Genomic DNA, 26,161 nt, shown 5'->3' on the forward strand with positions numbered 1-26,161 from the left:
CATCTTAAATACATACCGTGATCGAACGCTAAGACATAGTGGGCATAGTGTCTTGCCGTGCGATCACGGGTTTGCATACTTTAGCAGCTGACCGGCAGCGTGCGAACACATCTAGCGAGTGTGTGTGAATCGGGTCCTATATTTCCAATTGTCTAATGTAGGAATAACCATTAAACGTGCATACCTGCTCACATTGTTGTTTGAAATTTGGTACAATAGATCATATCAACTAACTACATCCATGTTAGGCATGATCACAATTTTTCAGGTTCTAAAAACTCCAGCAATCCCATGTTTTCTAGTTACTATAACTTAGATTACATGAGTTATTGTAATTGTACAAAATGTAATAAATGCAAAACAATGTTCATCCCAGATTACTTCAGTTTTAGCATATGTGGAAAAGGTAGAGCATCATATTGTGTCCCAGATGAAAGGATCACATATGGACCTATGATTTGTTACCATTGACAACTGTCTGTGTCTGGTTTAAATTATTTTAATATATTATATTATTATTAGTTCTCCATATGTGAAACTTAATTAATCAACTCTATAGATGTCTATTCCTCCTTATTATATTTTCACAAGCAAGGTGTAATAATGGTGAATTCATTTACATCATTTTAATGGCAATATTTCTTAGAAAAAAAGTTTGAGAGACTAAAGGGGGAAGTCAATTAGCTGCTATAATTTACAACGGCCTAATTTATCCCCCGGGACTATTCAATTAGCCCCGCAGGCTGCAGTTAACAGGGATTTTGTTACTAGCCTGCACAGACTTGAAAAGAAATCTCCAATAAATAGTCTGTTTTTGGGTGCCCCAACCATGTTAACACATAGATCCGTGAACTTTTATAAACAGTTAATCTACGTCTAAGAAAAAGGGGCTCTAATTGAGTAACCCAAGTGTTAAAGCCCGAGGCTAACACCCTTTTTGACACTCGGAAATTAAAGAGGCTAATTGAATTCCCTCCCTCCCTATGAAACTTAGTTGATTTTAATTTGACAAAAAATTCTAATTATCAGTAGATAGGTGATATACAGTTCAGGTGGGCATTTCTTTTGCAATGGTAGGGGCTAAACAAATATTGGACTACAAATGCTTCTTAATGACATTATCTGTTCCCTCTTATTTTATAGGTAACAATATATCAAGTAAGTAATCTCCTTGTTTTTTTTTTTACATCAGTTTACGACTATGAAAACTGGGGGGGGGTATATGTCCTCACAATTGAATTGCATGCGGTCAGAGAGATATTTGCTTTTTATGCATTTAGCATCTCCATTCAATTGATAAATGTAAATCTGTTCTGTCATATGCTTTTAATGTGCTGTGTAACATGCCATTATATGAATTACTTTGAAATACAATTCTGCAGATTTCTACCCCCAGCTCTATCACTTGTGCTGCACATAGAGACTAATGCAGCTTTATGCGAAATGAGCTTCCTCTATCCATCTTGTTTTAGGACTTCTTTTAGTCATCATTTACTAGTCATCATTTACTATTCCTTTAGAGTCTCTTAATAAGAATAATTATAGCAAAACACAATATTGCATGTCAATAATGTGTAATTCACATTCAAAAATATAAAAGGTAATTTTAGTACAGGAGCGTGCAGTCAGGGGAGGCAGAGCCTCCCATGTCATGCTCCCTCCTCTATTATACTCCCTGTCAATGCTCCAGAGTTTTGATATTAAAAACTGTGTTTTTATACATGTGTGCCTCCCCAGCAATTAACCTCACCGCACGTCACTGTTTTAGGGAACATATATAATCACATGATACTGTATTTGTGGAATTATACCACATTTAGTATAAAATAAATAACAGAATGAAACAAGACAAATAAAACATCTCAAATTCTATATTCAAATTTAAATATCCTCTGCTGTCTATCTTTCTGCAACTTGAAGTTTTGAATAGATGGCTTCATCTACTCTACTGGGATGTTTTTCATTTTCTTAGTATAGAAATAATTAAATTCTCAATATTAATATTTGACTTACAAATGCTAACTTTATTTTTCTTCTTTTTTTGTTTTAAGATGGCAACACATCATGTAAGTATATCCTCTAACAAATTCAGATATATAACCACTCACGTACTAAATTTACTTACACTCCAGCTGATTGGGGGGAAGGACTGTGTACTGTAGAGGATAGACAGCAAAATTTGACCAGCCAAACTGATTAGAGCTGTGGAGCCTGTTTTCCTGGAAACGATAATTAGAAAATTTAGAAATACAGAAAATATATATATTTTTTTATATTTCTTCTTGGTAATTATAGAAAATGTGTTCATCCAGCACCTCCTCCTAGAGTCACTGCGAGGAGCAATGCACCCCAATGGGAATGCTGGGGACACTTTTGTTAAAAACGAGGGTAATTTACTGTACCGTATATTAGGCAGCTCCAAAAGGGAACAAATAAACTCACTGAATCTGGAAAAAAAACTAGCATTTTCAATAATGGATCCTGTTTTGTATCTGTGTAAGGAAAATGATCATTGTGTGGAGATTTCCTTTGAAGTGTCACTCTTTTTTTTAACTTGCTGAAAGACTGCAGAGCAGAGTTTCTCAGCTCAAGTCTACAAGTATCACCAATGGGTCATTTGTGGATTTCTTTAGACATGGAAAAATCAGCTAATTTATTTTGTTTGGTCAATAATTAACCCACCTTCTTCCACCAACAGAAATTTTTAAAATATGTACTTGGTTGTTGAGATTGAAAACCACTGCTGCATAGGTTAGAAGAGAACAGTGCAGTATGTTTTTGATAGTTTTATGTATTGAGCTGTTCTTATTTTGTACCTAAAAAAAACAATGTTATAATTATTTCATTATAGAAGTAAATGTACTTTGGTACTTGGGGCCAGGATTTATCAAACGTTGACCCTCCCGGGAATGTGGGAGGTGGGAGAATGAAGAACATTGGGACACCTGGGTTTGGAATCTTTACCACCTCAGTGGTCCTAATATAATAGAAACCTACAATGGATACATGTATCTATAAAGAGCATGAGACACCAGTACTGCATATTAGCAGCCTACTACTTTAATATATACAAAATCTTATATCTTCACTGCTGATCTGCCATAATGAAATGGGAAATAAAACCCATATCCTTGACCCACTGTAAACCAATGTGAAATGCAATTGTTGTAAACATTTTCTATGATGGGCAGGAGTCTAGGTACACCTTCCCATATTACTGGGATTACTGATGTCCTAATCCCAAATTCACAGCCTAGATGAGTCATGCACAGCCCAATCAATTTCCAGTGTATGGATTGTAGACAAGGCTGTTGAGAACTTTGATGTGCCTATGTTAAAACTACTATGTGTGGTTCTGAGAGCTGAGCACAGATGCGCGGCTCCAGAGGAGTGGGGGGCGATCAGTGCGATCACCCACACCTTTTCTCCTCTCTACCCACTACTTCTGACCATGTCTGTAGAGCATTGCAGCTGCAATGGTACATTGAGCAGTTAGAGGAGACTATTGCAGAAGCAGTCTCTGACCCTCACTGCCCGATGTGCTGCAGCGGCTGTGCTGCCGTACTGGGCAGTGATAGTAGGCAATGCAGTGTGGGGTAGGCATCCACCAGACTCCTCCAGCTTACCCAAGCCTTGGTAAGTACAGTAGTTCCCATCCCTCCCATCTCGGTCCCCTGGTTGTAGCATACCACTCAACATTTAATAGGTGAGATTTGGGAGTTTGTGCATTGCACCTTTAGAGTGCACAAGCAAAATTGAACATGGCTTGTCATCACTTCCAATTGCACATCATGTTGGGTGTAAGGCCATGCATCATACCCTTGGTTCACATTATGCTGGGGGCCTGCCCTGTGCTTCCGAAGCTTCCGGCTGCACCCTCTGCCTCTTTCTTTACTGTTTAGATGTCATGTGCATGCTGGGAGGCATGCTACAACTCGCACACTGGAAAGTGATGTGCTATCCCAGCCATAGGACAGTACAGGGCTATGGGGTCTATTTAATAAGCAGTGTTAGGAGACAGATTGAAAAGTGATAAGGTGCCAGCCAATCAGCACCTATCTGTCATTTTTCAAACACAGCCTGTGAGGTGGCAGTTAGGAGCTGATTGGCTGGCATCTTATGACTTTTCACTCTGTCTCCTAACACTGCTTAGTAAATAGTCCCCCATATAATAAAGAGTGATTAGGGCAGCACAGTACAGTATAACACAATGGTAAGGGCAGATTAGTACAGTATAGCACAGTGGTTAGAGCAGTATAATAAATAGTAGAGGAGAATGTGCTGCTGTTCTGTGGTGTTGCAGGCAAGGGAGACTTTGCTGCACAGGGTGACAAGGTGAGAGGGTGACAGGTACTTCATGCCAGGGGACAGGGTGTAAGGTACCAGCTGGCTGTGTAATCATAATACTGCAGAGATGATGAGCATGTCCCCATTATAAAGGGGCACCACCAGGATAACAGTATTATGTTGGGATTATCCATGTATCGTGGGCCTACAGGAGCAGCCTGGCAGTGGTGAACTGCTGCAGCCTGCCCCTGGTCCTCCTCCCACCGTACTGCCAGTGCTGCTGCTGCCAGAGATTGCAGGGGACTGACTGCAGCCAGCGCTGATCACAGTGGACCCACTGCTGTTGATGGGCCCCACTGCTACTAAATGGTAAGTGACAAAAGTAGGTGGACATTGGCGGCCAGTGTCCGCCTACTTATCATTCAGTTGGGGGGAAAGTTCTCCCTACTCTAGAACAATTAGTTGGGAAAAATCAAACATGTTCTAGTTGGAACAACTGTTTTTGGCTGTGTGGGAGCAAATTAATTATTATCACTTGTTCCCACACACTAGATGATTACCAGTCCAACCAGCCAACTAGTTGGCTGGTTGGAATGATAGCATCCTGATGTATGGCCAGCATTAAACACTGCATAGGATACTACTGTTTGATAAATACCGGCTTCAGTGCTAGAATTATATTGATTTGTACAGTGAAGAATATAACTGTTTTCAGATTAAATTTATTGATATTGTTTATGACATCACTTTTAATAAGAAATGCATTCCAATCTGAATTCTTTTTCTGTTTATCATTTCCATTTATTTATTGCAGCCATTTGCTCAACGTGTAGCATCAATGCTTCCTGTAGAAGAGTCATGTTGTCCTATACATGTGTCTGCAATGAGGGCTTCAGTGGTGATGGATATTCATGTTATGATATTAATGAATGTGACTATTATTATTACTGGATAAATCCTTGCAATAATGGTTATTGCATAAATACTTACGGCTCATACAACTGTGTCTGCCCATCTGGCTTCATATTTGAAAATAAAACATGTGTTGATGTAGACGAGTGTTCAACACCAGAACTAAATAGCTGCCATGCTTTAGCCACCTGTTCCAATTACTATGGATCCTATTCATGCTACTGCCCACCTGGATATTTTGGAGATGGATATACTTATTGTGAGGTAGATGAATGCACAAGAGAAGTATGTGGGTTTGCTAGAGAATGCATTAAATCCATAGGGTCCCATACCTGCCTTGATCCATGCTACAACTATACCACCTTGAATGAGCCTTCCAGGAGCACATCATATTATGACTACTACTATTATTACTACTATTATTACTATTATGGACGTTCTGACTATTACCTTTATGGATGGTACCATTTTGAAGGCAGTGGAGGAATCCGCGTTCCTGAGTTTTGTCCCATTCTAGGTAGTTGCTACACCAGGAGCCCCATGTGGTTAAATGAAACACATCCTGACCAAACAGATGGAATTGTAAATCGAACAGTTTGTGCTTCATATTATGGTGATTGCTGCTTCTGGACATCAACTATACAGATTAAAGCTTGTCCTGGGAATTATTACGTATACAAATTGAGTGGAACTCCAACCTACTATGCTGGATATTGTACAGGTAAGTAAAGTCATACATATTAATAAAGGACAAATGGAGTGAGTTCTTGTTACTTTAAATGGGATGGGTATGACATGCTGGCGCTCGAGATCCCAGCAGCTAGAATCTCGATGCCGGCAACCTAACAGGGTTAGAATACTGACACATGTCAGTCAGTATTCTAACCCCCCCTTGTCCCTACCCTAAACCTCCTTCCCCAGTGCCTGATGCTAGCCTCCCAGCAAGTGCCTAAACCTAACCTCCCCTCCCCGAACCCTAAACCTAACTCTTCCCCCTTAGTGCCTGACCCTCCCTCTAATTCCTAACCCTAACCCCTAACACTAATCCTCCTCCCCACTCCGCTATTTACCTTCAGGATTATGGCGGTCGGGATACTGGCACCAGTATTTTGACAGGTATTCCACAGTCAGGATATTGACCGCATCCCCTTTAAACTAGGGATGTGCAGGCTTGGTTCTGTTTGGTTCTTTTTACCGAATCTTATTGGCTATCCAAAACTCGTGACAGCTGAAACCCAATAAGATTCGGGAAAAAAATCCGAACGGAACCGAGTAGAACCGAGCCTGCACATCCCTACTTTAAACATCTTTAAAATATGTCCTTATCTTTGCTGACTAGTGATGCAAAAGTGATAGAGATAACATTTTACTAAGGTGTCAATTTTAGTACATCCACGGTAGACTAAAACAGATAACAATACAGGTCCTGATTCTGAGTTGAATGCCTCCGTGTCCGCTTTTCCGTAAGGCCGTGGCAACTTTCTTAGTGATGTATGTTAATGCGAGAATCCACCCATATTTGCCAAAAATGTGCATCTGCAAGTGGGAGCCTATTTCGACCACTATTGATATTTGGACCCACCCATGTTTGGTGCAAAAGATCCTTCTGTATTTGGCACAAGGGTGCATAAAGTTCCAATAGGCACAACTGTCCAAATTTTCTTAAATGATGTTGTACATATGAGAAAGGGTCTTCTAAAAAAGTGAGACAGGAGAAAACTACAAAAACTACAAAAACCACTTCCCAAGAGACTTTCATTTGACATATTACAGAAGCATCATTTTTAAAGAAGATTGTTTTATACTTTATTTTAATAAGGACATTCTTAATTGAAAATCATGTTTATGGAGTTTTTCCCGCATTAATTGTACATTTTTTTTACATTAAGATATTTTAGTCGTATCATCCTTTTATTCTTGGGAAGTGGTTTTGTAGTTTTCTCCTGTCTCACTTTTTTAGAAGAACCTTTTTCATATGTACAACATCATTTAAGAAAATTTATACATTTTGATTGCAGCGCTGCAGGACTGATACATTGGGGTAAATTTACTAAAGTGACAATTTTTAGAAGTGAATTTTAGAAGTGATGTTGCCCATAGCAACCAATCAGATTCTACTTAACATTTAACTAGAACCTTCTAGAAGATAATAGCTAGAATCTGATTGGTTGCTATTAGCAACATCTCTTCTAAAACTCACTTCTAAAAACTCTCACTTTAGTAAAATTTTCCCCATTGTGTGTTTTTGGTTTTTCAATAAAGCTGCTGGCTGATGGGTGCAGGTGTCAGAAGCAGCAGTATTGATTTTGGGGCACTCTATTGAAAGCCTTATCATATAGCAAATGATAGATACTGTGTTGCTAGCATCTGTCAAAGTCTGTGTATCAATAGTAAATGGAAGCTGCTGCTGTAGTACTGCAATGCAGGGTAATACCCTATTGGGGGGAATTGGTATGATTCCGGCGATTGGAATCCCGACAGCGGCTGCCCGACATGGGTGAAAATCCTGATCATCCCTAAGGTAAGTATTCACTAACCTAATTCCCTCCCCTAACTCTAACCCTCCTTAGGGGTGCCTAACCCTAACCTTCCCCCCCAGTGCCTAACCCTAATCCCCCTCTAAGTGCCTAAACCTAACCCCCCCTTCCCCGCCGCATAAATCTAAGTCCCCCAGGGGGGGTGTCTAACACTAAGTCCCCCCTGGGGGTGCCTAACCCTCCCTTCCCCTAGCCTAACCCTAACCTCCCAGGGGGGTGCCTAACCCTAAGTCCCCCCCAGGAGCCCTAAACCTAGCCCCCCCCATGGCTGCCCAGCATCACTTCGATTGGGATGCCAAGCGCTGGTCTCCTGGCATCGGTAAAATGACAGGCATCTAGATTTAGATGCCTGTCATTTAACCCTCGCCGATATAAAGCAGTCGGGAAGCCGGCTGTCAGGATTACATCTGCCGGCAACCCGACTGCATACCCTATTGGGGGAATCAGTAAAAAAGTACAGGCTACTGATTATGGGGGAGGGCTAAGGTATAATCCGTATTGAGGCACCAGAAGCTGGAGACTGAAACCTACAGGAAAAAAGTTGATGATACCAACTTCATACTATCAACATATGGACATTATCCAAGACCTCCACAGCATACAGTACTCGCTCCCGAACCACTACCAAGTTTGGAATCGATATGTAATACCGATACATGGGACCCAGGCAGTCAGATTCCTGATGCCTGGATCCCAACAGGGTTAACATACCGATACTTGGTGGTCAGCATGCTAATCCTCCCCCTCTCCCTAGCCTAACCCTCCCTCCCTGGTGCCTGAACCTAACCTAACTCCCTAGTTCCTAAACCTAACCTCCCCCTCCCTGCACCCTAAACCTAACTCTCCCCCCTTTGTGCCTAACCCTAACCCTCCACCTAGTGCTTAACCCCTAAACCTAACCCCTGCACCCCACAGTCAGGATGCTGGCACCGTTATTCTGACCGGCGTCGGTATTCTGATGCCAGTATTGTAAGCATCAGCATCCCTTCCACTGGGATGCCGAACGCATACCCCTAGTTCACCCTATTTATGAGCACCCACCTATACGTGCCTGATCTAATGCAAGCGCAGTTGCTGATTTCTTACTTTGTGGCATGTGCAGCCTGCTGAAGGTCCATCTCCATTTTCATTTGTGCCTGACTCAAACTTAGGCCCATAATGCACAGTTGTTCACAAATTGTATTTACTAACATCTCTTTCCTTCTCTACAAATTCTGCTGCTAGATGATATACCATGCTCACTAAACCCAAGAACGAACATGTAGAATCATATGCCCTATACATGGCTCCAGCCCCGATGTTACAGACAGCCACAAACCCATAATTACCTACACTCCCAGAATGTTTAGGAGACTCAATTTTTGGGTTAGCACAATGTGGTGTGCCAACCCCCCCCATGTACCACTGGAACCTTATGTAATGTATATAAAGTATGCAAGTATGCTTAAATATCTAGCACAAACTTATGTCTTTTGATTAATTTTATTAGCAAAACATTTATAAATAGAAAGTAACTACTTATGTACTGTAAGAAATAATGTACATCTTTTGCATATGACAGAACATTTATATTCGCTTTGTGAACCAAATATGTCTCACCAAATATCCATTGAAATCCTGCCCCGTTCGGATAGAAACTTACACAAGTGACCAAAAATCTGCCCCTTTTGCAGCCCGCACGACTCCGCTGGCAGCGAACATGGAGACAATTGGGAGGTATTCCGGTTTTAGTGCAAACACTAGATTCACATCTTCAGTCCCTATTTAGGTTCTGTAGCATGTGCAGTGTGAAAGCAAGCAACAAATACACTCTGCAAACAGGCACACGTTTTATTATGTTTCAGTCCCAATGTCTGGATCAAAACTATATTACACTTTTGCTCCCCGTAATATTTGTGCTGGCAAACTCAATTCAATTGATTTTAAAATGATCACATATAATAATAAGATGCATGGATGGAACAGTATTATATACTTTTATACTTTTCTTATTCTTTTTTTTTTCCATTTGTTCTAAACCAGATTATCTAAAGTCAAATATACTGTAGGTGACTATTTTAGTCTGTCATTTAGTTATGTGTCTGTGTGTTTTTTTTATATATAAATATAATGAAACAATATTTCCTTTCAGATCAAGCCACAGTGGCAGATTCTTGCTCATGTGCTGATGATGAAGAGTGTAAACTGGTTGGTGGACGATACAAATGTTACTGCAAAAGTACTGATGATGTATCTGGTATGTTCAAATGCATTTATCTATAAAGGGTACAGATCACAGTTTTAAGGTATTCCAATACTTTGCAAAAAAAGCTGGTGGTATTGTCCTTGATTATGTAGAAAGGATCAGGGCTTTAATTCGATATTTCTGTGTCCGATGTATCTGTTCAGGGTTGCGCCTCCTTCCTATAAGCAGCAGCAACATTTTGATCATGTAGTCGCTAGATTTAAAGTGGCATTTTGTTTTAAGACCTTTAAATTGTCTCTTAAACCAACCTAGAAACTACACGACCCAAATCTCATCATTGCCTGCCAATGTAATCTATTTTCAAATCACAGTTGTAGCACTTTAACATTTGCATTAATGGGTGTGATGAAGATGTCTTTACCCAATCAGGTGTGGCCTGTGGTTGTCATCATCATCAGCTCGCAACTTGCACCAGGGTTTTAATACCAACATGTCCAGTTCCTCCAATAGGCACATATGTGACTTTTGCCTGGATAACTTGGCTGCAATTTGCCCACAACATGTCCTTACTGTACTTTGGCCGCATCTGTACACAGATTTCAACCCCAGACCTAGCCCTAAAAAAGAAATATGAGCATAGGCAAAAAAGTTGCACATACACTCTAAAATAACAACTTATTTATATTCAACTCTGAATCAGATCCTGTGTATATGAAGATAAATGAATAAATATAATAATGCCAATGCACTGAAAACATTTGACAATTGTTTATAAGCGTTCACAATGATTTATTAATATGTTACGGGTGATCCATCAAGATGTTTTATCCAAAAGATAGATGTGAAAACAAACATCATTCAGTCGTAAAACAAACATCATTCAGTTGTAAAACAAAGTGTAGGATGTATAACTAATGTAAATAACTCACCTTGTATAAGTGAGATTATTGCCTTGAACAATCAGATTAAGAAATAAATATTTATTTGTTCTCCAAAATAAAGTATTTATTGGCAAATAGTTGTACAAGGACCTACTATATAAGCATAATGCATCATGTATAATATTGCACTCACAAAAATGAGAAAGGATCAGGGTTTTCATAACACTTTAGATTAAGTGAAAAACCAGATGAAACTTTGTGAAATGCATCATTGAGGAGAGGAACAGAACTTTTTTGCTATAATCTAGCAACCTGAACATTATCCTATCAACTTTATTTAAAACATGTGACTTTAAAAATGAGTGGTATATAATACTTGCCTCTCTGGTGCATTTATGAAGTGTGGAAACATCTTTTCCATATTAAGGCTTGTTTTGGGCTACAAGGATATTTATAAAGTAATGGGCCTTTCAGCTTATTGTCACTGGTGCTGCACTTCTGAAAAATTACATCTAATAAGGAACCTTTATTCTTTGCCCCAATCTTCTGACCTACAGCAGATTGATGTTGCAACATTGTCAAAGAAAGTTTATCTGCAAGACCGTGAGGAGTAGGTAGATGTAATTCACCCATGTGAGCAGTGATGCTTTCTTCTTAGAAATAAATGATTCTTTATGTAGACAGGAATTGCAGCTACATGAGTATAGGAGAACTGCAAATACTGGTTAATAAACAACAATATGTGCTTCACATATTGCCATTTTATAACATAAAGTGCAAAAGCTTTCAACTTAAGCTCAAAAAGGTTTGGTAATGTTTAAATATTATTGTACACCATGGATACCACAGTGTAGAAGTGTCCATGTACTGTACACTATTAATCATAGTGTGTGTGTGAGCATGTGGTAGGGAATATTGATTGTATGCTCCAATGGGGCAGGGTCTGATATGAATGGCCAAATATTTTCTGTAAATCGCTGCGGAATATGTGTGCACTATATAAATAACTGGTACAAATGTTTCAACACTTGTCAGAAGTAAGGATTTGGGCTCTTTCCGCATTAGAAAAGGTACTGACAATGCAGTTTATTTTCCCTAAAAACACTACATTGAAACAGCACCATGACACCAAAGTATAAATTATGACTCGATTTAAGGTCATTTCCAGTCAGCTCTATTGACTATAATGGAGCAGCCAAAACCATGGCAGTGGTTGCTCTCATCCAATCAGCTTGTTGATTCTTAGGAGGGGGGACCTAATTTTATTTTTGGTGTCCCCACTTTCCAAGGATTGCCAGCCCAGTGTTGACCAGTTTAGGTCTGGATTACATTATGGCAGGGGGCCCTCATGTTGTGCGTCTCCCTGCTATTGTGTAAACCCCCCAGCTGGTTCAGCCCAGCACTGGTTAATGAAAATATGGGGAACACCATGCCATTTTACCTCAGAATCTCATATGTCCATTACAGGTTATGCTTTTGGGGAGGGACCCCACGCCAATTGTTTTCTAATTTTTTACCCTTTTTTAAACTAGTAACACCCAAAACATTACACAGATCACACTGATCTGTGCAGTGCTCAATGAAGTCTGTTCAGAGCCATTATGACTGAACTCGCTCATGATACAATGCGATCAGTATCACCATTGAGTCAAAATACACAGGCAAATACGATTATTAGTAAATCTGTGATCTGTGGATTAAAGAGCTCATGCGAGCCATGCATGTTGTAACACGGTCAGACACTATTCTTAGTAAATTTACCCCTAGGTGTCTTCCCTTCTGTTCTATTCATTCAAAGCCAATGTCACATCCAATGGAATATCACCTGATGCATACATTAGCATTTGTCTGATGACACCTCATCAGGGAAAGAGCTGTACACTCTGATAGCACTCGAATAAATGCTACCGAGGATATTTATTATATGGCACATTTTGGAAATGGATGATGTGGGAAATAGATAAAAGTAAGGCAACATATTAAAGAGGAACTAATCTAAAATGTTATTGATTTCATTGCCAAGGGGTGGGCTTTACTGGCTTGCATTCATTTGACAGTCGGCACATCCTCATTTTTTCCTCCTGTTCTTTGGAAGCTGCATTAGGTATGAGAAAGCATAATTCACGCGCTAGAATCAATAAATGCTATGAATCTCTATTTCTGGAAGAAAACATACAGTATCAGAGATACAATTTGAAAATAGTCTCACAATATTTCACCTTCTTTTTCTAGCCTTACAAGACTTGCGCCCTGAGCTGACATGTGGTAATCAGGAAATAAAAGCTTCCTTCCAGAAGTGTCTACTACAAAAGTTCAATTTGAACACCAAAAACATACACCTCAGAGACAGGAACTGTATAGGATTTACTGACTTCAACATGACAAATATAATATCTGTGGTATCCATCTTAAAAAACGGAGTGTGTGGAAATGAGTTGGTGGTAAGTGATTCCCGTGGATTTTAATTAACATATATGATTACTACAGCACAATCAGCATTTTGTGTCCATCTAGTACCTTTATTTTGTATCATCCCAGCCCCACTTGCTGCCACCATTACTGTGACTATTCATGGCCTCCAAACCTGCCTGTGACAAATCTGTAATAAACTAAATCAGTGTTACAGAGCCTGAGTTAAGAAATAAAACACTAAACCCGTAATTTAAGGTCTTACTAAGTAAATGTGCTATTTTTTGGACCTCTTTTCCAAGAGATCCCAGAGGGGAGTCCCATGGGGTGTGCTGGGGTTTGATTATATCATTTGCACAATTACAGGCTAATCCCCTGCTATCCAATGCATCATAGAGCTAGTGGGGCCATAACAATGCGATTCACCAGGACAGTTTGGGAGAGTAGGTATGTAGGCACTTAAGTAACACTCTCTTTTTCTCTTACCTGAGTGGACAGGTAAAATGATGGTTAGTTTGGTACACTGTCATCCTGATTCAGAGATGGATGGTATTGCACAGCCACAGGTAAGCGGCTATGCAATACCATCCAACTAAAATGCAAATGCAACAGGAGGTGTCTGTAATAAATAGACACCTCCTGTATACATCTGTGATTCGAGAACAGTGTCCGTAGATACTGCCTCAGATTGCCATTGCGACCGGTCGCAAGGGTTGCTACTTTGGCCAGGCTGCATAAGCTGAAACTTACTTAGCCTGGCCGTCGGAACTGAACAGCTAGGTCCAGGAAGTCTGCATCCGATGATGCAGACTCTGGGTTTGGCATGCTTCCAAAACAACAGGCAACATGCCCTGTTTTAGTAAACTGTCCTTGTGTCTGCCCTGCTCCACCGGCCAAGCGCCGCAGCATTTCAATCATCCTGCAGCTAAGAGGGGGCTGTGAACGATCATGCAGGACATGTTCTGCACATATGCAAAATGGGTCCTCTGCATGCACAAACCACCAATAATCAGAGATGTACACAAACCATTTCATATATCTCTGAATCAGGCCTTGTGTTCAAAGTCTAAAATTCCTGTGTCTGTGTCATCCACCTTCTGTCTTGTTTAGGATAGCTCACTTACATTCCAGATCCACAAAACTGCTTTTCACATTTACTGCAACCCTCCTGGGCTTCAAGAGACCAGTGTAGCCCATACTTGCCAACTCTACATCCAGAAGACTCTTGATTTTTAAGAGTCCTCCCAGACTCCCAGGAGAGTAGACCACCCTCCAGGGCTGGCCTGAGCCTAATATTTTTGGTAAGCAAAGATACATTTTGGCGCCCCTGGCAGAATTTGCACACGTCGAAGGTGCGTGCACTCGACAAAGGAAAGGGGTGTGGTCTCATGGGAAAAGCCAAAATTACGAGCGCCGCCCCGTAATTCCAATCATGCTCGGTACATACCCAGTGCTCTTGGAGCTGCTCGGCATGCTCCCAGTCCCTTTTTACAGTCAATAGATGCTGCATGCATGCGCATGGCATCTATTCACCATTTCCCCCCGCATCTGGGACACTTTGTCACCAAAATAGGGATGGTTGGGAGGCATGCTAAAGGAAAGGTCTCAAAAGAAAAGTGCGTGGTCACACAATAGTATTCCAAATTCAAGCTACACCAAACAGCAGAACAATCTTATTCACATTACATTGCACATAGGACCTCATTCAGACCTGCTCGCTAGCAAGCGATCGCTCATTGCTGGCGATGGTTGCAAATGTGCGCATGCGTATAGTTCGCAGTGCGCATGCGCAAACTAGTAGGAGTGATCAGGATGGGCTCGCTTGCCCTGCAAAGGCAGCCCAGAGGAATGAGTGACAGGAGAGGCCATTTGTGGGTGGTAGCAGGGGCAGGGCAGTAGTAACGGGGAGTGGAGTTGCGGACACAGGCGTGCCTGAGTGTTTAAACACTGTTTCAGAGGCGTGCATAATTAACAGCCAGCATCATAGAACACGTAACTTGTTAGAAATATACACTGAAGTGCTCGCTGTGCTTGCAGCAGGGTATAGTCAACCTCAAGCGCAGAGATTGCATCCAATAGTGATTGATGTTTCATACACTTCTTGGAGATGAGGTATGCAAGTTGGCATCATTAGACAGGCTGGCGGGCGTCTACAAACAAAAAGTGATCGCTTGTCAAAACAAAGTGGGAGTGCTTATGACTTGCCATGCAGGTGCCTGCCTTGAAGTCACTTAGCCAAATTTCCATACGCTCGGTGCGAGCGATCGCAGCTAGCGAACGGGTCTGAATCAGGTCCATAGTACCCCTGATTCACATTACACCACATAGTAGTGTCCCTTATTTATGTTCTGACACACAGTAGTGCCCCTTTTACACAATGCCAACATTAGTGCCCCTTATACACAATGCCCACAATAGTAGTGCCCCTAATACAATGCCCACAGTAGTAGTGCCCCAAATACAATGCCCAAAGCAGTAGTGATCCTTGTACGATGCCTACAGCAGTAGTGGCATTTATACATAATGCCCACAGCAGTGTTACCCCTTCAACCCCCATTAGTTGCCCCAGTAGTAATTCTCCCTGTAGTAGTGCCCTCTGCAGTAGTGGACAGAAAGTGGACAAGTATCTTGTAGACATTGTAGTATCATCAGTGACTATTATATATTAATACAGTAACTGCAATTCTATTGTAACTGTTATTAGTGACCTCACCCAGTAACTACTTTTACTGCCCACCAAACTGTGACAATTCAAGCAAAAATTAAGATTAAAATGTAAAATGATCGTCAGCTGTTTCCACTCCTGTCACCCTAAGCCTGTTTCTATGTGATATGATTATAAATTGGAGACTACAGTGTGTGACATATTTATTATCAGAAATTAGATCCAATATTTATTATTTATTATCACCACATATTGCAACAATAAGAAATTAAGTACCACTGAGATAAAACAAAAATCATATCCAAGGACATGGGTTCTAATAAGTGCCCATCCATGCTATGTGTTATGGCATATGCCATGATACTGTGCATATGCCATCTGCTCATTGTGAATGTGAACTGTACCAGGGAGGGGTCCTACATATCCCTCAAAGTGTAGCCCATAAGCTACAATGGTTAATGTCATCTAAAGAAGGTGTCAGCTATAAGAGCAAGTTCCAGAAAACTTTGCATTCCAGATTTGGCATTTTAGCAGCCTCCTTACGGTATCCTTAGTATTTGTGGGTTGCCCCAAAAAATGTGGCAAATGTTCATGAAAGTACAGGTTCACTTTGTCCATTCAATGTAGTAATGATTGTAATTAAAATTCAACAAATAAATGAATGTCCTACATTTTTATTAAGTCACCAGAAGATGTTTACCTATTAAATTCCACTTTAATAATTTGTCCACAAGGGAGTTTTGTGAATTTGGAAACTGAAGCTTTAGACTTTAATGAGGCAGGAGCAGATTCGAATAATTCAATATTATCTAGTAACGGTTGATAATTATGGTGGTGCTATACAAATAAACAAAAACAATAAATAAGTCAATCTGGCTATACATTTAGTTCATAACCTACTTATATCACCAATGGTAAGTAAACAATATTCATTCATAAATTATTATTATTATTATTATTATTATTATTAATCCCTCCTCTATTCCTCTCAATTCCACCATACCTACAAGTCAAGTTCCTAAAGTTACAGTGATCTGTTTTGTAGGTGAGGAAAGTAGATTATGGGGATCAGTAATATCTGTTTTGTGGTACTAAGTGTCCATCTATTGTCCCTACAGCATAGTCTAAATGTATGCAATAATACTTTGGAAATATTGTTATTAGTAATAGTAATTTCATTTTGCAGAACAACAAAACACATATTACTTACAAAAACACAATTTACCTATCCAAGGACTCATTAATTGGCGGTGAGGATATTGCCAGTATAGATTATTCTTGTGTTTACCCTCTGGACATACATCTCTCTCTTGAAACAGCTCTTCAACCCTTTTCAAGGTAACTATGTAATGTAATGTCCACCTGAACTATAAGCAATATTATTACATATCTATTAAATGCACAGTTCTTGTACAGGCTTCATACTATTTATCTCAAATAGTGTTATGTTATTGTAGCTAATACACAGTGATCTTAAATATAAGAAGAAATAAATTACATTTTATGAATGGTATGTTATAATATTGTGATAGATGGCATGGAATACAGTTGGTTTCACAAAATAAAAATCTGGGATTATCTGGACTGTTCAAAATTGCCCAAGACTAATAATGTTTGTAGAATAACTGAGCTATGGATGAAGTTTATACCTCATATGTAGTGAAAATGAATCTTGGCACAAGTAGTGTGTCAAATTAATAACATATGTGTGGATCACAAAATAGGGTGTAAACAATGTTATAAAAACAAATTTAATTTACAACAATTCATGAAAAATACATTTAAAATACCACCTTCAGCGATTTATATAAAGATCCAATAAAATTCACTTTGGTAGCAAATCAAAGATACATCCTTATATTAAGAATCATAGGATTTTTCTGTGCCAGAGTTAGGTTAACTCCCTCCCTGCTGGTTTCCTGGACTAAAACCGCTTTCAATGTTATGTCATTCATATAATTAGCCAGCATGGGAAAAAAAAAGAGTTCCGGTCTCTGTACACAGTAGGTTAAACAAGATGGCATTAAAAGCGCTTTTCATTGTCTTTCTGCTTACCGGTAAGCCAGGTCGGGTGAAGTTTGATCCTTCTTCCCACCTTCCGGCGGTCCAGGTGTGTTGGAGCTGCGCCTTCCGATGCACTTTTGCCAGTATGTGGTGTACTGGATGCCGCGGGCAGATGGCCAAGTTCCCTTGCAGTTTAACACTGACCTCCTGTGTCTTACACGACTCTGTCTTGCTGTACTCCAAGCAGCAGCTTGATCCTCATATCCAGGATGTGGACAATTGGCCTCCTTACTGGCAGTTATATATTTCCCCAGTCTAGCAGGCTTTGTCAGGGCTCCATATAAGTAGCCTGGGTGGATTATTCTGATTGATCATTACATCTTTCAATTAATGTTTAAAAGTTCATCGCTACCCTACATACTGTAACTTTTTTGCGTCATATAAAGTCCAAATGTGATTCGTATATGTGAGTGTGTGTATGAATGTAGAGTATCAATAAATGGTAAGTCGTAAATGTTGCTTAATGTGGGTACATTCTTTTAGTTGCTTTCAATCTGGGTTATATTTTAGCCCCAATGAATAAAATAGACCTTATGTGATCCTTATTTGTGTGCATGTGTATGAACATAGAATCTACCCATGTTTCAACCCTGGACAGATACAAAGAAATTACAACACAAGCAATGGATACCACAAAGATCAAGCCATCTATGAACCAGACAACACAATGAGTAAAGAAATGTTTAGGAAAAGGACAGAAAGAACAGCAATTGGTGAGAAGAAGTTGCAAGAAGAAAGTGCTTCACAACAGAATCAGAAACCAGCTTTGTTGGACTAATTATCTACACACATAATTAAAAAAGAACAAGAAATTCCAGATGAAGAAGTTGATCAATAGGAATATATGGAAAGTTTTAAAGAGATGGCATAGAACTTTACCTCATCACCAGGAAAACAGATGAACAACAGAAAGAATGGCACCCATATAAAGAACACCACAGGTATACAAAGATTAAGACCAAAAGAGGACTTCGAGGCAGAAGAACTGTTATGCTCGAAACCAAAAATAAGGTAATAAAACCAAAAAGTATATTTAATCTAAGCAACATCAAATTGACCAACACACAAACCCAAATACTGAATAAAGGTCAAAAATACACACCTGATAACTAAGTTTGATACATACATTAACCTCCATAAATTCATCCAAAAATTAACACCAAAAAAAAATTTCATGAAAGAAACTGTGGAAAGAATTTCAACATCAGAAAAGGAAAAAGAGAAGGAGCATATATTTGTACATATAGATCTTTAGAATCACTCCACTCTCTATCCTAAACATCTAAAGGGTCTCTGTAAAGAGACTTTTCAATGAATGGTGGAAAATTACCATAACAAAATGTCCACCAAAATCTATCAATCTAACCTACCCAGCAAGAAATAAAGGCATTCAAGAAACTGGAAGAGATGGAAAGTATAATTATTAAACCAGTGGATAAAGGAAGAGGGGTGGTTTTATTGAATAAAGAAGACTATGTAAAGGAAGCCAATAGACTCCTAGATGATTCCACCATCTATAAGAAGCTTCCCACAGATCCATCAAACAACTAAATGAGAGAAAAAGATTACCTTTTAAACAAAGCAACTGCATCTGGAATATTGAATAAAAAAAGAAATGGAGTACCTGGCACTTAAAAACCCATCTGTACCTGTTTTATACTATCTCCCAAAAGTGCATAAGGACAAAATAAACCCAACAGGAAGACCTATAATTGCAAGAATTAAGTCAGTGACTGCCATTTGTCAGAGTACATCAATAAATTTCTCCAACCACTGGTATCTAAACAAAAAAGCAATTTAAGAGGCACAATACACGGTTTAGAAATCCTGGAAAATGTGGGAAGATAACTTTATTCTAGAAAAGAGAGATATCACCTCACTCTACAGTGTCATCAACCACCAAAAGACTGTGAAAACACAAGAAAACTATTAGTGGAAGAAATTGATTACCAACCAGCCAAATGAACTTGAATAATAACTCACAATTTCTTTTGGTTTCAAGGAACATTTTATAGACAAATAAGGGGAACTGCAAAGGGGACAAAATTTGTCCTGGGATATTCTAATCTGTTTGTATCAGAATGGGAAAACACCACCATCTTAAATAAGAACCCATACATTCAGTATTCTATACATGTGGAAGAGATATATAGATGGCATCCTTTTTATATGGTCGGGATTGGAAGAACTACAGAATTTCATCATCTATATGAATAAAATGATTTGAACTTGGTTTTTACTTCAACAGTTAGCAGATCACAAGTAACCTACAGTATCTAGACTTAGAAATCTACATTAATGATGGCTACTATAGACCAGAACACGTAAGAAAGAAGTAGATTGCAATACTTACATTGATAGAAAACAGCAATCACCATCCAAGATGGCTTAAGGGCATACCCAAAGGACAAATTAAGAGAATCCATAGGAATTGTTCTAAGAGAGAAAACTTTAACAAACAAGCAACAGAACTGAAACAAAAATTCCTGGAAAAAGGTTACGATGAGGCTAAAATTATGAAAGATCTTGAAGAAGTATCATGGATAGACTGCTTGACATTACTGCTCCCAAAAAAGAAAAAAGGGAGCCACAAGGAGCTATCTTTTACCACCAGATTTAAAAACAAATTCAAGAAAATATGAAAAAATCCAACAAAAATATTGGTCAATCCTATTGAAGGATGAGAAACTGGCACAAATTTTACCAGATAAGACTAACGTGATATACAAAAGAGCAAAGAGTCTGAAAACAAGACTCATTCAGTGCTACAACATCGAAAAAATGCCAGCAAAAGGGAAAATAAACAAGGCTGCAAGAAACCAAGAATGGTTGCACCAAATGTCAATGCTGCAAAATAACACAGAAATACCAAAGGAGAGGACACATTCAAATTTTATAGTACCGGGAAAGAATTTAAGATCAGAGAAAGGATGACATGTGACACAACAATAAGACCACTAAAAAATAAAATATTGGAGCACACCCACAATATTAAAAAAGGAGTAGACACACAGAATTTCTGCTCATTTTAAAAGATTTCACCAAAGTGATGCTTCCTCATTGAAGTTCAAAGCCATCAAGAAAGTGACAGAAAACTGGAGAGGAGGTGACTTTATATTCTCCATCTCTAGAGAAGAGGCGAAGTGGATATACTTTCTGGATAAAATGACTCCGAAAGGTATGAATATGGACTTTGACCTTTGAGGATAATTAAAAGGGAAGAAAGACAGAAAAAAAGAGAGAATAAAGGAAAAAGGATATAACACACATCTTCACAGTATTAAGACGATTGCATGCACGTGGAATAGTACAAAATAACACCTTTTAACCTGTACGTATGTGCCCGCATAGCAGAAAACAACATAACAAACCCTTTTAGCATCACAATATGTGTTTGAACCTCATTAAATAGCAGGACGAACCCTTGTAGCTATAAAGTCTGTGTTCCAACCTCACCAAAATAATATGCAGTAATTATATACTGCACTCTAAAACATACACAATTATTTACGATATATTTAGCACCATTTTATGCTTTTATAAAATCTATCTACATATTTATATACAGTAATTACACATTTTCCTTTAGAGATTGATCAAGAACTGGTTCATGCAAGTATTTTAACCTATTCTGGTGTAAATTACGACTTACCATAATATTGATAAGGTCTATTTTATTCATTGGAGCTAAATTATAACCCAGATTGAAAGCAATTAAAAGAATGTAACCAAATTAAGCAACATTTACAACTTACCATTTATTGATAGTCTACATTTATATACACACTTACATATAGGGATCACATATGGACTTAATATGATGTAAAACAAGTTCTGTAAGGAAGCGATGAACTTTTAAACATTAATCGAAAGATATAATGATCAATCAGAATAATCCACCCAGGCTACTTATATGGAGCTCATTGAACTGTGATTATTCAAGCCCTGTGTGAGGTTCTGATTATGTTGTGGTCCCTGGGTGGTGATAGGAGCAGACACAGAAGCAGACTTAAATGAAAAAGTGGAGTTTTTAATAAGTGACTTAGAAGACATGGGAATGGTAAATGAAAAAGTCCAGGTATAGCACTAAAGTGCACTTGATAACTAGAGTGGGGGTTAATGGGGAATTGTCCAGATAGTGACAAGCAGGAACAGTCCAGTAAATAAGTATGGTGAGCTGAAAACAGAATGCAGGTATGATGAGCTGTAACTGAATGCAGGTTTGGGGAGCTGCAACTGATGTAGGCAGAGGTAGTGAAGTCCAGCTGGGAGTGAAATGAAGCAAGGTGCAGGGAAACAGCAGGTTCAGGTACTCAGGCAGGTAAGAAGGTATATGGAGGGAGCAGGGTAAGTCCAGCAGGTAGGAGCAGGCAAGGTTCAGGCTTAGTAGTGTAACAGACAGGCAGGCAGATAAGATACAGGTACTCTCTCTCAGCCTCAGCTGAGAAACACGTTGCACTGGCAAATAAAGGAAGGTTCTGGACCTTCCTAAATACTCAGTGCCGCACTGTTACTGGCTGGAATGAGCACATGACCTACCAGGATTGGGCAGCTGGAATCACATGGCTGCAGGCAAGATGGCGACGCCCATGCCAATGGAATGGAAACACCACCAGACCTCGTCAGGCCTAGTGACAAGGTGCCTGCACACAACCATGCACAGCCAATGCCCCTCCCCAAACACCAGCACTGCTGCCAGAGACCCCCCACCATAATGACTTCACAGGTAATACCCGGTGACTACCATGCCAAGAAACCCTGGCTGTGACAGTACCCCCCTTATGGGTGGCCTCAGGACACATCAGGCTTCTCCGGATGGGCAGCATGGAACTTCTTGATGAGTGCAGGAGCATGGACATCTCAGGCATCGGTCCAACAACGTTCCTCTGGGCCGTAGCCCCTCCTGTCCAGTAGGTACTGCAGATGTCCTCTGTGGAGATGGGAATCCAAGACCTGGGAGACCTCATATTCTATGCCCCTTTCAGTCTGGACATGGGGAGAAGCAGGCAAGATTCTGTGGAACTTGTTTAGCATCAGGGGTTTCAACAGGGAGACATGAAAGGAATTGGGAATTTTCAGATAAGGGGGTAGCTGAAGGCGATAAGCCACGGGGTTAATGACCTCTATAATGGAGAAGGGCCCGATGAAGCATGGAGCAAATTTAATGGATGGCACTCAAAGTCATAGGTTCCGGGTGGACAACCAGACCTGGTCTCCAACTTGCATACATGGTACTTTCCTACACCTCTTATCAGCTTGAAATTTGTAATGGGAGGACGCCTTCTCCAGATCAGTACGAACTTGAGACCAGATTGAAGCAAATTTCCGTACAGTGTCTTCTACGGCTGGGACATCAAAGACGGGCAGGCTTTGAAATTCAGGGACCCGAGGATGAATACCGTAGACCACTTGGAATGGTGTTTGGTTCGTGGAAGAGTGGTAGGAGGCGTTATGAGCAAAATCAGCCCATGGCAGCAATACGGACCAATTGTCTTGGGAAGATGTCATAAAAATCCTCAGAAAGGTCTCAAGGTCTTGATTTACCCTCTCAGTGGAACCGTTGCTTTGTGGGTGATAAGCCGTAGAAAAATTCAGCTTTACTTGCAATACAAAACATAAGATTCTCCAAAATTTTGCTGTGAACTGAACACCACAGTCAGAGACAATCTCAGCAGGAAGACCATGGAGACGGAAAATATGTTGAACGAACAAGTGAGCCAAGTCAGGGGCAGAAGGCAATTTCTTTAGTGGTATGTAATGGACCATTTTAGAGAATCGGTCTACTACGACCCAGATGCTAGTGAACCCTTGAGAACTCGGCAGATTCGTGACGAAGTCCATGGAGAGATGCATCCATGGATGTGGTGGAATAGGTAGTGCAATAACTCACCAGCCAGTGCCTGACGTGAAGATTTATGCTGGGCACACGAAGAAATAAATTCCGACACGTCTGTTTTCATGGATGGTCACCAATAGCCTCTCTTTCAAAATTCCAAGGTCTTCCGAGTACCTGAGTGACCTGCAAAGTGAGAGGAATGAGCCCAGGTGAGGAGCTGCTTACTTAACTCCGGGGCCACAAAGGACCTCCCTGTAGGAGACTGTAGCTGTAATGTGACTCCAAAACAGGGGTATTTTGTTGATTCTCTGATTTGTCATCACAGCGGAAAGATCTGGACAGGGCATCTGCCTTTTGATTAAGGCCTCCAGACCGGAAGGTCAGGGTGAACTGGAACCGAGCAAAAAATATCACCCATTGGGCCAAATGAGGACTCACACACTGAAGATTCAAGAGGAAGAGCAGATTTCTATGGTCCATGAAGACAGTGAAGGGAAACTTGGCCCCTTCCAGCAAGTATTTCCATTATTTCAAGGCTAACTTTACTGCTAAAAGTTCTTGTTCACCAATGGCATTTTTTCTCTCAGCGGGAGAAAACTTCTTGGAGAGGAACCCACAGGGATGAACTCGATTATCGTCATAACGTTGGAAAAGAACTGCACCCATGGCCTCTGACGATGCATCCACTTCCACTAGAAACGGCCTATCCAGATCTGGTTGTCGTAAGACTGGAGCTGAAATAAATGCCTGTTTTAAAAGTTGGAAGGCAGTCTCTGCCTCAGGTGGCCATAGAGCATTGTTAGTGTTTTTCGGGTCAAGGCGGTAATGGGTGCCAACAATGATGAAAATCCTTTAATAAAACGTCTATAGTAATTGGCGAACCAAAACAATCTCTGGATGGCTTTCAACGTTTCAGGACAGGATCAATCCAAAATCGCCTGCACCTTCTTGGGGTCCATTTCTAGACTGGAGCCAGAGATGACGTAACCAAGGAATGGCACACTGGGCACCCCAAAGATACATTTCTCCAGTTTGCAGTAAAGGTGGTTCTTTCTTAGACGGGACAATACTTCCTTCATATGTTCGCGATGTTTTGTTACAGGAGACGAAAAGATCAATATATCGTCCAGATAAACTACTACCGAGACGTACAACATGTCCCGGAAAATCTCATTAACAAAGCCCTGAAACACGGCAGGGGCATTGCACAACCCAAAGGGCATCACAAGGTATTCAAAGTGTCCATCTCTAGTATTAAAGGCGGTCTTCCATTCATCGCCAGCACGAATGCGAATGAGAGTATAAGCCCCTCTCAAATCCAGCTTTGAGAGTATGATGGACCCTTTAACTCTTGTCAAACAATTCTGTGATCAGGGGAAGAGGATACTGATTCTTAATTGTTATATCATTGAGAACCCAGTAATCTATACAAGGTCTTAGGCCTCAGTCTTTCTTGCCAATGAAAAAGAAGCTGGCTCCAGTGGGAGAGGTGGAAGGTCGAATAAATCCCTTTGCTAGGTTGTCCTGGATGTACTCTGGCATGGCTTGAGTCTCAGGCACGGATAAAAGATAGGTGCGACCACGGGGTGGCATCTTGTCAGGCAGCAACTCGATAGGACAGTCCCATTCTCTGTGGGGAGGTAAGAAGTTCACCTGTTGCTCGGAAAAACCATCAGAGAACATCTGGTACTGCTCGGGTATAGCTGGAGATGGTAACAAAGCTGTCATTCTTACAGGTCGTATTTTGGGAAGACAAGATTTCTGACAGTCAGTTCCCCATGAAAGAATCTGCATTGAACACCAGTCTATCCTGGGATTATGTTGGCGTAACCAGGGTAGTCCAAGATGATTTCTTGAGAAGCCTCTGGTATCACAAAGAACTTTAAAGACTCGGAGTGGAGAGCCCCACACGAACTAATACTGTTTGAGTTTCCTTGGTGACCACTCCTTTAGCTAAAGGACATCCATCTACAGAAGTCAGGGAAATTGCTTGCTTGAGAGATGAACAAGGAATCTGTAGTTTATTTATTTATTTATTTTATTTATTAACAGTTTCTTATGTAGTGCAGCAAATTCCATTGCGCTTTACAATTTGAATCAACATTCACATTATACTGGGTTGTAAAAGACATACATACATGACATACATAAGGGTAAGAGGGCCCTGCTCGCAAGCTTACAATCTATAGGGAAATAGGTGTTGATACACAAGGAGAGGTGCTACATATTGCAAATTGGTCCAGCCGGATTGGATTATACAGCCCACCAAGAATATCTGCAATCACACTGGAAAGTTGGCCTAGGGTTAGGAGGATGTTAAATTGAAGAAAGAGAAGATGTGATAGGTGTTTACCATAAGAAGAGAGTTAGATAGGGAGCTATAAA

General features: G+C 40.2%; 1 protein-coding gene across 1 annotated transcript in view; it reads left to right on the forward strand.

Moving 5' to 3' along the window:
• LOC148538904 (uromodulin-like) overlaps positions 1-26,161 on the forward strand; it is a 125,973-nt gene that overhangs the window by 70,148 nt on the left and 29,664 nt on the right. Inside the window, exons 11-16 of the mRNA XM_088452090.1 lie at positions 1,144-1,158; positions 2,052-2,066; positions 5,102-5,920; positions 9,868-9,972; positions 13,035-13,243; positions 17,063-17,214. Coding sequence (XP_088308216.1) covers positions 1,144-1,158; positions 2,052-2,066; positions 5,102-5,920; positions 9,868-9,972; positions 13,035-13,243; positions 17,063-17,214 — 1,315 coding nt within the window. The remainder of the gene's footprint in view (positions 1-1,143; positions 1,159-2,051; positions 2,067-5,101; positions 5,921-9,867; positions 9,973-13,034; positions 13,244-17,062; positions 17,215-26,161) is intronic.

Source organism: Taudactylus pleione, unplaced genomic scaffold (genome assembly GCF_031769625.1).
Source record: "Taudactylus pleione unplaced genomic scaffold, aTauple2 ptg000032l, whole genome shotgun sequence".
NCBI classification, from domain to species: domain Eukaryota; kingdom Metazoa; phylum Chordata; class Amphibia; order Anura; family Myobatrachidae; genus Taudactylus; species Taudactylus pleione.